At 37.1% G+C, this 16,830-nt stretch overlaps 1 protein-coding gene across 4 annotated transcripts in view; it reads left to right on the forward strand.

Annotated features, from left to right (window-relative positions):
* The window catches only part of SYT1 (synaptotagmin 1), a 554,862-nt gene that overhangs the window by 406,847 nt on the left and 131,185 nt on the right, over positions 1 to 16,830 (forward strand). For all 4 annotated transcript variants that reach the window (XM_045464186.1, XM_045464185.1, XM_045464187.1 and 1 more), the window contains one exon: positions 2,463 to 2,630. In XM_045464186.1, coding sequence (XP_045320142.1) covers positions 2,463 to 2,630 — 168 coding nt within the window. The remainder of the gene's footprint in view (positions 1 to 2,462; positions 2,631 to 16,830) is intronic.

Raw genomic sequence — 16,830 nt, forward strand, 5'->3', positions numbered from 1 at the left:
CTTCTTTGGTAACTATCTTTAATATGTGAAAAACTTGTAAAATGCATTACTTAAAATAATACATATCTGAAAAATGAAAGGTCTGTGAGTTTGCCAGCAGGTAGATTCAACATCACTCATCTATAAGCCAGCCTTAGCGATAGCATGTGCCTCACGCAAGCAAATACTATGGTGCGAAATAAAATGGATGCAACTAAGGGCAGGAGTCATTTTCTCGAGCCTTGTTTCCAGTTTTGTAAAACAGCAATGTCTTTGTATTCACTCTGAAATTTCAGATTCTGTGACAAAAATCTCCAAAGTATTGTCAGTAATCTTATCTAAAACCTACACTTTTTTATATCCAGATAGTTCATTTAGAGTAGTAATAAAAAGATTCTGGAACTACTCAGCCTATGAATAACTCATCACTATGGTCAATATACCACAAAGCATAGAATGAAGATAAAACTAATAAAATATTGCAAATGGTAATGACAATCATTCTGTTTGGCTATGTATTAATTTTCATTTAGGTCAGGAGTTACTGACCACAATTTAAGATTTCTTAAATCATTTGAAATACTATGGTGTCTGAGTTATCTGTGTATTATTTCAAAAAAAATGTATTTCTAAAATTTTATTAGTAATTTCTGTGGCTTCAAAAGGTTTAATTACTGAAATTTTTTAACTGCCTATAAAATTTCATCAGGTTCTATTTTATTTCAAGAATGCTGACAAAGCCATAAATCAATCCAAAGTGTGATATATTTTGATACACTTACAACTATGCTGTTGTTTCCAGAGAACTGGTTAATTTCTCCAGGAGACATTATAGATTATGCATCTTGAAATGCCAACAGGCAAGATGATGGAAGAACCGAAGCATAATAGTTTAAAGAGAATAGGCTTTAAAACTGAGTTCAAATCCCTTCACATGAACGTGACATGCCCTGACCTAAATGCTTCTTTTCCTCCAAACTCCCACCTGAAGGAGTTACTAATCATTCAAATAATAAGTATGTAAGTGCCGACTGTACCTAACATGTATTCATTCAGCCTTCCACTGCTCTGTGAAGTAGGTCTTAGTATTAACACTATTTGATAGGCGAAATGTGTGAGGTGTATTTGCTTGCTCCAGGCCCTTCAGCCGGAAAGTGGGAAAACCCAGGCCTGGACCTGTCTGACCCCAAGCCTAGGTTTTTTTTTATGTTATTTCAGTAGAATCACAAAAAAATCCAGAGTGATTTCAGAAATAAGACGAAATATTTACCCCTACTCTAAAATTCATTTCTTCCTTTGAAATTCAGCTGTTTTGCAGGGTTTTTTGTTTTCTTCTAAAATGGAAAAAGCATGGTTCCTCCATTTTAGTCAAAGTATTTTAATCAGATGCTAAATAGATGACAAATAAGTGAGAAAAAAAACAAACTTGATAAACTAAAATTTCCTATACGTATATGGTCAAATACGCTTCCTTCTCCCTCCCTTAATATGCAAAGCTCATTGAGAAATGTTTGATGGAGCTCAGACAACCATTTGTACTGACAAAAATTGATCAAACCTTCAATACAAGTCCAAACAATTTCTTAATTAGGCATTTCTACCCAGTTACTGAAGTGTAGCTTCCTTAGAATGCACTACTTCCCCTGAATATTAAAAATGTCACCAGTAAAAATCCCAGCCCACAGCATCTGTCCCAGATATATCTGAACAGCTGGAGAACCCATCAGCTCTTGGCCTTTTGCCACCATTCATCCTAACAAGTGTCATACCTAAGAATGAACCTCAAGATCTTTATGATGCATCTCTGATATTCAGAACATCAATTTTCTAGTCAGTTCTTGTCTATCTGTAAATTGTTTTAGGGAGCGAGGCAACTTGTGAATTTCATTTAAATCCTTTCTGACTCCTAGCATATCTTTTACATAAATCACTGCTCCATTAAATTGTAGCATCCAAATGGCTTGAAAGACTTAGTGGGACTTTGGAAGCAAGTTTTCCACCCTAAGTTATACTCTTACAATATAAATGATCATAACAATAACACAATATCCTACAAGTAAAACCTACATGGTCAAGTGCAATACATCTTAGTTTATTCTTGTATTAAACAAATTCCCACTGGAAGGAGGTACTAATCATTCAAACGATACATATTTAAGTGCCTACTGTGTGCCAACAGTGCTAAATCTTAAAGTGTTTATAGCATGACTAATAGTCATCAATCAATATCAATAATACTAATTATTAGTCAATCAATGATACTAATAGCTTTTAGAACTTTTGGATAAAGCGATAACTGACTATGGTAAGTCCCTCATTTCTCCCAGTTTAAGCCTCAAGCAGTGATTCAAATGAATTCATTTTTAAAAGGCACCATTATCTCCCTGTTTTGCTTATCCAACATATATATTACAATTAAACACTATAAAAAGTAACATTTTAAATTTGTGACCAGATTTTTATCCTCATCTCTTTTTATTAAGGTGCCGTACTCAGAACTGGGTGGCAAAACCTTGGTGATGGCTGTATATGATTTCGATCGTTTCTCCAAGCATGACATCATTGGGGAATTTAAAGTCCCCATGAACACAGTGGATTTTGGTCACATAACTGAGGAGTGGCGTGACCTGCAAAGTGCGGAGAAGGAAGAGGTAAGGAAAACATTAGCATTTCTAATCAGACAAGCTGTACTCGCCAGTTGCTGTTCACATAATAACCTATTGAGAGATGCTCTCTACAAAGGATAACGTGGGCCTCCAGCTGCTGACAGCTGGTAAAATAGGGTTAAGGGATTGCATAACCTCATTACAAAGTATACTGGTCTTCTGGGTCTCATTTGAAAGGAAAGAGAAAGATTCGTGCACCATGTCTATAGATAATTCCCTGGACAGACCCACATACTCACTGTTTCTGAAAAGCTCACAAAATGCCAGACACGTACACATCTACTTTTTTAAAAGGACAGTGAAAAATCATCTCATTCTTTGTATTTTTCTGCAATAATTTTGCATTTTCTACATAGGTTATGTAGCTATTGAACAGAAATAAAATAGCACTTTTCCCTTGATTATTTCTGCATATCACAGACCGTTCATTGTTTCTTCTACAGATATCAGAGCATGATGGGTGGAACATCAAATATAATTCACAAAGGCTGATATTAAATCCATTTTTTAAATAAGTCACATTATTATAGTACTCTTCACATTGTTTTTTCCCCAGTTTTAATAGTTCAGCACAGGACTTTTCTGTGATTTAAAAGGGAAGTTCAATATCTTTAGTGCATTTAAACTACATAATAATCAACTCTATTTGATTATGCTATGCCTGCCTGGCACTGGCGTTTTTCTGTGCAAATGTCTCAACAGGCCAATATCACAAAGGCAAACAACTCTAGCTTCTCTGAATTCCTAAGGCAGCTCAATTTCTAGCTATTTTTTGGATCCTGACAATCCCTTGGGTTTATAATCACTCAGGGGATTGCCAACAGCCTCCATCATTCGGAATCCCTAGGATTCTATAAGGCGTGATCACTTTGGGGCCACCCAGGAGATCAAAAAGAGTGGCCCAAGTCTTCAACACATTCAATCAAGCCTATCACCTGGGAATCCTCACAGCCTATGGTTTTCTCTGACCAGTGAAACTTAGTGAGGTTTTAGAACAGATTTGTTGATTGCTGTTTTGAAATTGAATCTTACTAGTGCTCTAAATTTGTCTGTAAAAAAGGAATAAAAATTATCCGAGTTAAGCTCTCCTTTCCTTTTGGAAAGAATATACATAACTTAACCAAATGCATTAGTCAAACTTAGACTCTTGGATACTGAAACAGATTTAGCCCCACCGTGGATACTCAAAACCCATCCGAGGATAATATTGAGTTTTTACATTTTGTTATTTTTGTAAGTAGTTCTTCTTTATGAGTGAATATGAATGTTAAATCCAACATCTGTCTGAAAATAATATGATCATGTTTCTAATTTTTTAACAAAGTAATGAGCTGTTTCATTGAATTTTCATGTTTTATTGAAATGTTTTCCTTTGTAAATTCCTTGCAACTGGGGTGCAAAGTGGGACCATGACAAATATTTATTAACTGAAAGGTTTTTATTAGTCGACTGGTTAATTGTTAGCTTGTTAGTTGAGTATCAAAATATGACCCACTCATGCTTCACAATGGCTACCTGCCCAGAGTGCATGGTTCATGCTTCTCACCTTCATCTGGTAACTATAAAGTGGTATGGGATTCATACCTCACTGGGTTTCTGAAAAGTTTGCAAGTATTTGTGCCTGAGTTAAGAAAATGTAAGCCATCAAGCACTTTTTCCTTTCTCAAAAATTCTTTGAATGTGGGCAGAGTTTGAATGTCGACAGTAAGCTGATAGGTTTGACTCTGGAAACTAAGAGTACATAGACTGTCCAAGAAGAATCACATTTTTTTTTTCTTCTCACCCCCTTACTTGCCCTCTCCTATCTCTATCTTCTATTTCTTCCTTCTTCTTCCAGGTCTTCTCTCCCTATCTCAAACCTTTGTAGCCCAACTCATTCAAAAATACTATTTGAGTATTTACCGTAAATTGCTACATTTCTGGGACTGTGTAGGTACTCAAGAAAGTAAAAAGGGTAGACACTGCTTCTGCTTTCATTGCATATAGTGCAGTCTAATTCTCCTTCTTCACACCAATCTTTGCCTGGCTTACTGTCACTGAGACTGGTTTCTGGAAAAAGTCCCGTCTTTAAGATCAAACACTCCTGGGTTTCATTTCCGACAAGTCCATTCACTAGCTCAGAGAACTTGGTCACATCACTTAAGCTCTCTAAAATTCAGGGTTTTTTTCTTCTTTAGAAAGTGGTTTAACATTGTCTACCCTTTGTCTTACAGACTGACTAGGATAGAGTGTAAAGTACCTAATACAGAGCCTGGTATGTGGTAAATGTTCAATAAGCAAGAGATCTCCCATTCTCTCTTCTTGGCCAATCTTGTTTGGGTTCTCTTTCACTTCATGCTTTTACCTCCCTCTTTGTTCTAGCCTTTTCCCTATATCCAAATCCACTTCTCTCTTCTTTTCCTCACCACCATTCTATTTACTGAATGTCCCTGGAGTTTTAATGGGAAGTAACTCTGTAACTACCTTCTTAAACTCTAGAGTCATTCCTCTTGGATACCTACTTGGGAATAGTAATTTTCAGTTTTCAGTTGAGTGGCTCTTTCCTTTCATCATGATATAAGCAGCCTCATAAAACAGGTGTCTAGTTTACAACCTATCTCTGGATGACTAGAACCAGGTATAAACTGTCTCATAATAAATGAAGATCCAATTACATTTTTGATCTGAAGAATTACTTATTCTCACTGATATAGGCTCTAGTTTTTCATGCTACTGTCCATTAACTGCAGGAAATTATAGTTGTGTAAATAAATTGAAGTCTCAGATTGACTTTGCTTCTCACAATTTTAAAGATATTGTTTTTCCATTTTACATGAATAATTCCGTTCATGATTTTTATTTCCTTTTCATCTAACAGTGTAATATTTAATGTCATAAGGAATGAAAGACATAAAGGAAAGTGGAAAAAAGGAATTCAAGATATAGCTTTGGAATCTAGAAACTGAAATCATGGTCATCTGTTCACTTGGTTGACACTTGGATTTAAATAGGTTAAATCCCACCCACTGAGATCCAACCTTGTGATTTTGATCGAATGGGGTAGGGCGTTGTCACCCAAAAGTTGAACAATATAAAAGTCATAAGATAATGAAGCAATTATGTAAGTTAAAAATTATGTTATTTTAGTGATCAACTAAATGTGCAAGCAGTTTAGAAGGAAGAAAGGGAAGAAGCCTTATCTGAAAGTTACTAAGCGCATGTTGAAAACATAAGGTGTGTGAAAGAGATAAGCTATGGCAGGAAGAGCCCTAACAAGTGCAGAGCTCCCACTGTTAGATTCTAGCCCCTGAGGAAATATCTCTGGATGACTTTCCATTCCAACTTGTTAACTTTCTCTGACACAATCATAGCCACCTCCTAACAGAGGAAGATGGAATTTGACTTTACAGGCTACTAGACTTTTGTGTTCCTTTTGTTTCTTTAAATCAGAAATGTATATCCTCTGAGTTGAGAGATGGTAATATATAAAACTTTTCCTTATTTTCCCTTTTTGATATAGGGCCTCAAAAATCAGCTTTTGGCAAAAGGTTTTCAATTACCCATTTGCAAAATGTTTCTAATATGTATAACCCCAGGCTGTGTTTTCAAGATAGTCTTTTCTTTTAACTTACTTATTTTGAGGGGGAGGGGAGAGAGAGAGAGGGGAGGGGGGGGGAGAGGGGGGGACAGACAAGGGGGGAGGGGGGAGAGAGGGGGGAGAGAGAGGGGGGAGAGAGAGGGGGGGGAAGAGGGAGAGAGAGGGAGCGAGACGGAGAGAGAGGGAGCGAGACGGAGAGAGAGGGAGAGACAGCGCACAAGCGGGAGAGGGGCAGAGAGAGAGAAGGAGAGAGAAAGTCCCAGGCAGGCTTCGTGCTGTCAGTGCAGAGCCCAACTCAGGGCTCCATTTCACCAACCATGAGATCGTGACCTGAACCAAAATCAAGAGTTGGACACTTAACTGGGTGAGCCACCCAGGTGCCCTGAGATTGTCTTATTTTTAATTATTCAATAAAATATTTATGCCAGCCACAAGTCAAACCTGAAACTAACCTTCATACTTTTAGAATAGTCCATTAATTTTATACATCTGCTTAATTACTTCAAATGTTAAAATCAATGGCTAGGATTCCATTTTTTTAAATTTTATGATTTTATAAATTGTCTCAGTTCTGCACCCTAGCATCAGGTACATCTTTAAATCACTTAGACCTTTTTTATTTTAGCATTTTGTTCTAATTTTTTCATGTATTTTAACCCCCATGGCTTCCACTACTACTTTTTATCTCTAAAGACAGCATATACTATATAAGAAATATCTACTACCAGAAAACAACTAAATCTTTTTTTGACTTTTGAGTAAGTCTGTCTTATGACTTTACCAGTACTGTTTTTGTCTCCATTAGAGAATAAGTCTATCATTTCTGCTTTGTGTAGAATTTGTTAACGAGTGATTTTTAAATGAGATTCTGTAATCCAGTGCAAATGGAAAAAAAATTGATTGCTGAATTAAAGCAAGTCGGGACATAATTTAATTAGTACCCAAGCAGAAAGGAAGAGAAACTACTTTAGTGCCTTAATAGAAAATCAATTTTGCAACAAAATTTCACATTTTTAAGCCTAATTAGGAAAACATTTACTTCACAGAAAAGCATTTGGAGAATACATATTCATTCAAATGGCAGAAGTTTTTCAGCCTCCACTGGTCAATTACTTGATACGTCTTTGGAATGGGTTAAAGTCATTACTCCTTAGGACATCTTTGATGTCCAAAGATCATAAAAGAACTGATGCTTTTTCTAAGTATACTTAGCAGTCAGATGGTAACTCATGCCCTCCGAGAATCTCTGCGCAACAAATCAATGCCCCAAATGGAAATCCTCACAAAAGGTTAACTGGTGGTATTTTAAACACAGATGCCAATAAGAACCCTTCCTGTCGTTCACAATCTCTCACATTAGAGAAATCCAACAAAGACACTTATATCGATCCACAACATTCCAGGAAGTTCCACTTATTTCTATTTGTTTACTTGTTCATTGTCTGTCTTCCCCGGCTAGACTGTAAGCATCAAGTGCAGCAGTAGCCATATTTATTGTTCCCCGCCATGAAACCCAAGTTTAATCACAGGAGGCAAGCACACAGGTGTGCAAAAATATTTTTTAAAAATATTTTTGATTGAAGAAATGGGGCAAGGTGTGTATTAAATTGTGAGGGGTTTCAAAATTCCCCCTTTAAAGTCTATGTTAATAATTGTAATTGTGTTCTTATTTTATAAATGAGGTCTTAGGTATTCTCAAAGTCTATCAACAAAACATCCTCGTATTAAATGATGAAAATGGTTTAATATCTTTTGGGGTATTTTGGTCTGTTGCTTTTAAAAAAAGGAAGTATAGATGCTTATCAAAATCACTGTTATTACTGTTTGTTAATGGACACGAAAATGGTGATAGTTGTTTTTGTTGTTGTTAAAGCTTATTCAGTTATCTCATTCTTCTCTGTAACTTTTGCTTTTCCATTTTTTATTTAAATTCTTAGTTAACATACAGTGTAATATTGTCTTCAGGAATAGAATTGGTCTTTCTCTGATTAACTTATTTCCCTTAGCATAATACTTTCTAGCTCTATCCGCACTGGTGCAAATGACAAGATTTTATTCTTGTTGGTGGCTGAATAATATTCTATTATATGTATGTACATACACTACATCTTCTTTAGCCGTTCATCAGTCAGTAGTCATTTGGGCTCTTTCCATAGTTTGGCTATTGTTGATAATGCTGCTATAAACATGGGGGTGCATGTACCCCTTTGAATCTGTATTTTTGTATCCTTTGGGTAAATACCTAGCAGCACAATTGCTGGATCATAGGGTAGTTCTATTTTTAGTTTTTTGAGAAACCTCCTTACTGTTCTCCAGAACAGCTGCACCAGTTTGCATTCCCACCAACAGTGCAAGTGGGTTCCCCTTTCTCCACATCTTCGCCAACACCTGTTGTTTCTTGTGCTGTTAATTTTAGCTATTCTGACAGGTGTGAGATGATATCACAGTTTTGATTTCTTTTTTCCTGATGAGTAATGTTAGCATCTTTTCATGTGTCTTTCTCTGTAACCTTCTTACCTGGTTTCCATGACACACAGAGAGCTTGCAGTTTAGCTTAGTCTAACTTAATCTAAAGTTAGGATTTAGTTCAAGCTGTAAGGTAAGTCTCTGTTTGCAACATGGAAATTTACCCAGAAGGAGGTGGAAAAGAATCAGCTTCAAGGAGAATTCCAAGAATATGAACAAATACCTATGTTTATCATAGAGTATTTATTGCTAGTCAGGTCTATAAGTAATAGATATGATAGAGTGGTACTTAGTTGTCTTATAATACATTAAGACCATGATACAATTTAGTGCAGTTAGTATATATATGTTCATTTTATGGGACTTGGAACATAATAATTCCATTTAAACTAGTACAGAAATAGAGTTGCCTTTGATTTTTGGTATGTTTTTGGGTGTAGCTATGGTTTACTTGATTTTGAATCTTTGGTCAGAATTCCCATCACCAATTATAACTGTATTGTTATGCGGTGTAAGTATTGCCTGTTTCATGATGTGGTTTCTAAGAACATCATAGGAAAAAACCAAACAAATAACTTGAAATATCCCTCTAGTGTGTAGGGTATAATTTGGCTGCCTTTCTAGTTAAAAAGACTTTTCATGCGCAAATGGATGAAACCAAATTCTCACTTCACTGAGTTCCTAAATGAAAATTTAATATCATTTTACTTTCATTGTAAATTCTCTAGAAAACTAAATTTAGAGTCTAAAGAATTAAATTAGGGGAGAGAGACTCTGGTTATTTTCACAATACCCTTCCATGACCTTCCACTGTCACATACTTTAACCTACTGAGTTACCCCTCTCCTTCACAGCTCTAACCACCCAGAGGCCTGTGTTCCCAGCCAAAATTCACCTTCATTAACACGTACTTTAACTTCTCTTCTGAAGCGATAAACACAAATAATAAAAGCTTTCTTTTACTGAGTGTCTGCTGAGTGCCAACAAAAATAATTTTCACAACACTCCTCAGCATTGGCATTATTAGGAGTGAGAAACCTGAAGGCCAGGAAAGTCTAATTTGTCAAAGTTCATACAACGAAGGCCAGAGCTAAAATTCAAACACAGGTCTGAAACCCACACTCTATTTAACCATGCCATCTTCGTTAAACAATCTTTCCCAGTCTTTTCAGCCTCAAAATGGAGATTAAAACAATTTAAATGCAAATCAAAAAACAAAAAAAAAAAAAAAAACCCAATTGATGCAAACTAGTTTTTCTCAACTTTAGCTTATTTTTTTCAAAATCTTAACATTTGATCAGTTTGCTTTGACAACTTGCAACTGGTTAAAGTCTGCATATATATTTTCCCTCTCAAATATCATAATACATTACAAATATATGTAACATACCAAAAAAAAACAACTATGGCATTTTGTTTCTTCTTAATATTTCATAAATAGTCAGCATGAATTCCCACCCAAGATAGAAAGCCCTAAAATGCCAAGGTACTCATTAACACAAACATGTTGTTATTCACTCATGAGTACTGATGAATTTAATGAAGGCAGAGGGATTTTGTTTTCCATTAAAAAAAAACTTCTTCATTAAATAGAATATAAATTCCCATCCATTCATTTAAAATATACTGAATATCTGTGAAATTAGTATATAAAAGTATATCATAAAGTATATAAAACAGAAAATTAAGACTCACACATGGAAAGTGGCAATAATAGCAACAGAAATTTACAGTGCAAAATAACAAAAGCTTCAGGAAGAACCAAGTAAGAAGTAGAAATTTCAAATGTACCAAATGTTTTATTAAAGCAAGAAGAAAAGGCATAGAGAAGGAGGCTCCACTGAAGACTTGAAAAAAGTGAACCGTCTTTCAAGAGAATTTGAATAGACAGAAAGAAACAGAAGGCCTTCAAGAAATTAAAAGATCAGCAAGGGGCACCTGAATGGCTCAGTCAGTTAAGCACCCAACTCTTGATTCCAGTTCAGGTCATGAGTTCATGGTTGGTGGGATTGATCCCCATGTTGGACTCTGGGCTGACAGCACAGAGCTTGCTGCGGATCCTCTCTCTCTCTCATGCACATGCATGCATATGCACACCCACGCTCTCTCAAAATAAATAAACTGTAAATTTTAAATAATTGTGAAAGAGATAAGCAAGAGCAAGTTTGCAGAGCTGAGACTGCCAATAACAAGCTTAGCTAAGAGTGGAGGGAGGGCTTAAACAGATACCCTGATATTGAATAAATAAGACTGAATGAAGTATTTTAGTGACAGTTTGTCTCTTAAATATCAGACTGATGAATTGAGACTCAGGACACTAAGTGAAGCTTGTTAGAAATTGTTCTTCCCTAGGACAAGTGTTGGAATATGAAAGCCAGATCCACATCTGTGCCAAATACTCTACTAACTGCTTTTCTCACATGAGCTCTTGTAATTCTTGGGGCAGTCCTATGGGATAACTCTTCATATCCCTATTTCACATATTATAAAATATGATTGGCCCAGTTTCACCCAGAAAATAAGCAAAAGAGCCAAGATTTAGACCCAGATCTGCCTGAATCACAAACCCATTTTCTGTCTACTCTGCCATATTGCCACTCAGCTAACTAAAGCTCCACGAGCACAGGGATACTATATCTCCTTTACCTTCTCATCTACAGGGCCTTCCACTTTGCCTAGAATCTCCAAAGTGCTTGAGTGACTATTAAGTATTTTCAAGTGAATTGAACAAATTAGAATGAAATGAGAATTTTCTGTATCAAACATACATTATGAGTTTTACTACCTTCAAGGAAGTCATCTTTGAAGGTACTCCATTATCCCTGTGTACTGCTTATGTGGCACACCCAAAATATTTTGAATTCTATTTCCTCTCTCCATAAGTTTCAGCGTACAATGCATTCTTTCCTCCTCAACAGTGGCTTCTTGTCTTCGCAAGTTCAATTTTATTGAAATTGCCATAATCTATTTAGAGTCAAGCAGGAGTTGATGATCAAATGGAGTAAAATACTTTTACTTACTGTGCTAATTAATATAATAGGGTCTATGTTCTTGCAAGACTTATTTATTTAATGTTTATTTTGAGACAGAGAGCAAGTCGGGTGGGACAGAGAGGTGGGTGGGGCAGAAGATCTGAAACGGGCTCTGTGCTAACAGCAGAGAGCCCAATGTGGACTTGAACCCACAACCATGAGATCATGACCTGAGCTGAAGTCCATCCAGGCACCCCTGTTCTTGTAAGATTTATATTCTGACTCTGAACGAAATGTTATCAGCATTAGCCTCATTGTATGGTCTCTCAAATGGATCACTGTGGGAAAAAAATATTGGGGAATAAAGTTCTAACACATCTAATACTAAGGAATCTAACTGTTTTAATAGAAAATGATGTAGGGGTAGTTTTTCTCTTAACTCAAAAAATATAAGTTTTCAGCTGAATTTTGAATAAAACAGAGCAAAGTGGGTTGGAAGCACAGGTTTTTGAATATAGATTGGTAGAGCAGCAAATGAGGAGTGGGGTTGAAATAGGAATAAACAGAAAACAAAAAGATGAGAAAAATGACATAGATAAGAGCAGTCTTGCCTACATCAAGTTTATTATTCAAATAGTGAAGAGAGTTTTGAGTGGGAAGCCATGTGATCAATGCAGGGGAAGGTCTTGTTCTGTTGCGTCCCCTGTCTTCCACACATTTGGATCTCTTACAATGTAATCCTTTCTGGGGAGTTCATCATATGTTTTGGAACACTTTTTTTTTTTATTATCTTGTTTGTGAATTCTTCAATGTTTTTACCTTCTGTCTTACTCCTACCTCACTTTGAGCAGGCCAAGTGTTTTTATTGTGAAAGCTTTAATCCATTACAATCTGTTACTCTGCAATTAGATGAAATGTCAGCAATTGAGTACTATGTGTACTACGGAATAAAGGAGAAGAATGAGAACTTGCTGAAAAACAAGAGCTTAAATAATTAAGAGATGAAAAAGAAGGAGCATGCACGTACACACACACACTTGTTCCCAGAGATTTTTATGAATTTTATGAGCAAGAGTCTTTAAATTATTCTAAGTTAATTCCATTCATTTATTCTTTTATTTATTCAACATGTATTTATTAAGTCCCTTTTATGAGCAGGGACTATTCTAGTTTTTACGAATACAATGGTGAAGAAGACAGGCCCATTCAGCTTAGTCAGTTATAATTTAGTGGTGAAACAGCCCCATTAGGGGAGATTAAAGCTCTGGTTCTGGACTCAACCTATGTGGACCCAACCATGACTCCACTTACGACGGGTATGTCCTTGGGCTTATTGCTTAACCCTTCTGTAAAATGGGATAAAGGAGATACTTCACATGAAATAGAACAATTCTTGGCACCTAATAAACTCTCAGTAAATGTTATCCGTATTATTGGGAACATGGATCGGTGCCCTTATCTCCTCACCAGCAGAAAAAGCATCACTCTGACCAGTAGACCTAGATCCTTCATTCTGTAAAGAGACATGGACAGACCACAGGTTGAGAAGGCATTGCCATGCATGGTTTTGATAAAAAGGAGGAGGACTGAGCTTAAACCACATGTATGAGAGACTGTGGGGCATGAAAAGAAGTCACAAATGACAACGCAGGGTGAGGCTCACCATGAAAGAGGGGAAGGTGATACTAACACGATGTGGCCCCAGTGACTATGTACTTCTCTATGCTCTGACACCACAAGAAAGAATTCAAAGTTCAGGCGATCCTACAAGCCAAAAAATCTGACAATAATTAGTGCTTGCATGGATGTAGAGAATTGAAACCCTCCAACATTTCGAGTGACAAAGTGAAATGGGGTTGCTACTTTGGAAAACAGTTCAACAGTTTCCCAAAATGTTAAATGGATAGTTATCATATGACCTAATAATTCAATTCCTGGGTATATACTCAAGAAAAATAGAGACACATGTACACACACAAAGACACACACAGATACACACATGTGTAAATATACACACAAACTGTATAAGAATGTTCATAGCAGTATTTTTCTAAATTTCCAAAAAGTAGAAAGAACTCAAAATTCCATCAGCTGATAAATAAAACATGCTATATCCACATAACAGAGTATTATTCAGTCACATAAAAAAAGGGATACAGGACTGATACTTGCTATAGCATGGATGAACCAGACTAGGCAAATCCACAGACAGAAAGCAGATTAACAGTTGTGTAAGGCTGGGGGGGGGGGGAGGTGAGGTGGGGGGACGAATGACAGCTAATGGTTAGGAGTTCCTTTGTGGGCTAATGAAAATATTCTAAAATTAGGTAGTGGTGATGGTCACACAATTCTGCGTATATTAAAGTCCACTGAATCATGCACTTTAAGAGGGTGAATTTTAGGGGCATCTGGGTGGCTCTGTTGGTTAACCAACTCTGGCTCAGGTCATGATCTTGCAGTCCATGAGTTCAAGCCCCACGTCGGGCTCTGTACTGACAGCTCAGAGCCTGGAGCCTGCTTCAGATTCTGTGTTCCTTCTCTCTCTGCCTTTTCCCTGCTTGTGCTGTCTCTTTCTCTTGCTCTCTCTCAAAAATAAACATTTAAAAAAAAAAGAGGGTGAATTTTATGTTATGTGAATTATATCTCAGGAAAGTGGTTCTTTAGAAAGAGTTAAGTACTGAAACCCTCAAGCATGATGTTTAATGCTGATCAGGGCCTCATTTGAAACAGCACTCAGGTATGCTGGGAGTTCTTTCCTGATACCGTTGGAGAAGTTTACAGAGGTTTTCTCAAAATATTCTAGTTTCTCTTTAAACCACAGCATTTGTCTTCCAGATCGTGCTTGTCACCACATGCCTCTTGAAAGACGGTCAATATTAAGACCCCTTTGGATAGTGAAGAACCCAGGCCTACACCTAGGCCATGCGGCTAGCCAGAGAACTCAGGCTTCAAAACACCAGTTTCACTGATTCCAAAGCCGTTTTCTACTGGTCTATGCCCCTCAGGGTAGGAAGTATTAGGCTTAATTCTCCTGACATAAAAACACTGTCTGCAATATGAAGGCTAATTCTTTTCAAGTCTGTCTTCATATCATAGCTTCTCAGATGTCCCCAGTTATTTACTTGGGGTTGTTTCCAATTTTGAATTACTATGAACAGAGCTGTCATAAAGGTACTTGTACAACTTACTATGGACACCTGTTTTCATTTCACCCAAGCACTGCTCATATGTGAATGTATGTATCATGCTTTTTTAAACTAAAGTGGCCAGGATGCCAGATTAAATCATCTATACAGGAAAGCATTATAGTATTTCCCATCTGAGATTCAGTAATATTTTCTTCTCATCCTCACGAGCCTCCTTGATGATGCTTAGCTCACTTTGATCATTGACCTCAGCATTGTATTATCTATGCTGAACCACACAGTTGGCACCCTCATCACACACATCCCTATTCTCCAAGTGTCCGTGCTTGGCCACACAATGCTATTACGTGAAAAGATGCCTTGTTTACCCATTTTGTTGACCACATAGGTTGAGTATGAGCTCCTTGGAAGTAAGGAAAGTAGTTCATACTTTTGCAGATCACAGGAGTTAGCCCTCCGGAGAAAGTTTGTCATGGAGCCAATAAGGACATAACTCAGATTCCAAATCCCATAAACTCTGAGCCTCATTTCTTTGCATGTGAATGTTGTTGAAAAGTGTAAAATAAATTATTTACTTTTATGTTTGAAATTTTTTTCCAATGATTTTAATAACTGTATAGTCGTGCAGCCATTAAAACAACCTAACTTTAGATTATTTCCCCAAAAAGAAACTTCACGTCCATTTGCAGTCACTCCCATTCTCACCCCTCATCCTGAGGCCACTGTTAACCTGTTCCCTGTCTTTATGGATTTGCCCATTCTAAACATAGCATATCAGTGTTAATCCTATAATATGTGGCCTTAAAAAGTCTAATACCAAATAAATTCCTAAAATAAATAGACATTGAGTAATGAATCACTTTGTTTTGTTGGGGGTAAGTCCATTGTTTGCAATACCATTTAGCAGTTTCAGGAGTATTTTTCCTGTCACTGCAGGGCCAGTGACAGTCTCAGTATCTCAGAGATGCTCCTGTCCACCCTTTCCAGATTTCAAGTGCCTGAGGGCAAGTGGAATGGCACCCTAAGCTTTTGGAAAAGCTGACGGAAGAATTGTTTGTTGGTCTACTTCAAACCAAACAACTCCTGTCACTTGCTGTCTCCTGCCAGCTTTATCTTCTCTCTTCTCTGTTCTTTCTCTCTTCACAAGAAGAACTCAGGGAACAAATAAATCATTTAGCTTACTTTTTATCCCACTTTTAATGTCCTCCGAGTCGCTAATAAGGTGAAATTATTTTCTGTCTGACATGGCCAGGGATGCATGTCAGAGACTCTCTCCTGGGTTCCAGGAGCTGGCAAAGTTCTAGCTTGGAAAACACAGGCAAGCCTGGAGCATTAGGGCCTGTCAAATCCAGCTGTGGGCAAACCACCTACACATACCTTTGAAATGCTTCGAGGGCAGTGTTCTTAGCAGTGATGCCTTTCATCCTAGAATGAGCCTTGCTTTCAACATCCCTTCCAAAAGTAACTTCTAAATCAGTATTTCCTTTCATGTGGAGCGTCGTTTATATTCAAGAATAATTTTCCGGACTTCAGGTAGCACGAGAGGGTAGGGATGAGCATCTGGGAGTGAAGCACCAGGCCCTGCAGACAATGCTGCTAGAAGGGAAGAAATGTGTTCTGAAAATACTTCTCGCAAAGCCTTCTCCTTCTCTAAGCTTCAGACACTCTGGAATGTGGCTAGAGGTTGTGTTTACCAAAAGTTAACCAACTGCTCTTTGGTTTAAGATGTTATTTTTACAGAAGCACATCAATATTCTGACACGGTACTCCCCTGAAGTTTTGTTTTCTGCTCATGTCTTAAAGACAGAGGGAAAAAAAAAATGTCTTTCTGGAACGAGCATATCAGGAATAGTCTGTTCTTAATTGTATTCCAGTGTCAAAAGGCAAAAATAGAGATTAGAATTCAAAATAGGTCAAGAGTCTGGAGTTTTCTGTTTCGATTTTAGAACACATTTTTGAACAGCCTGAGTCATCAATAGGAAATCCAGACAGCCTTTGAAATACTTGCCTAATATAAAACCAAC

The sequence above is a fragment of the Leopardus geoffroyi genome, chromosome B4 (genome assembly GCF_018350155.1).
Source record: "Leopardus geoffroyi isolate Oge1 chromosome B4, O.geoffroyi_Oge1_pat1.0, whole genome shotgun sequence".
NCBI lineage: Eukaryota > Metazoa > Chordata > Mammalia > Carnivora > Felidae > Leopardus > Leopardus geoffroyi.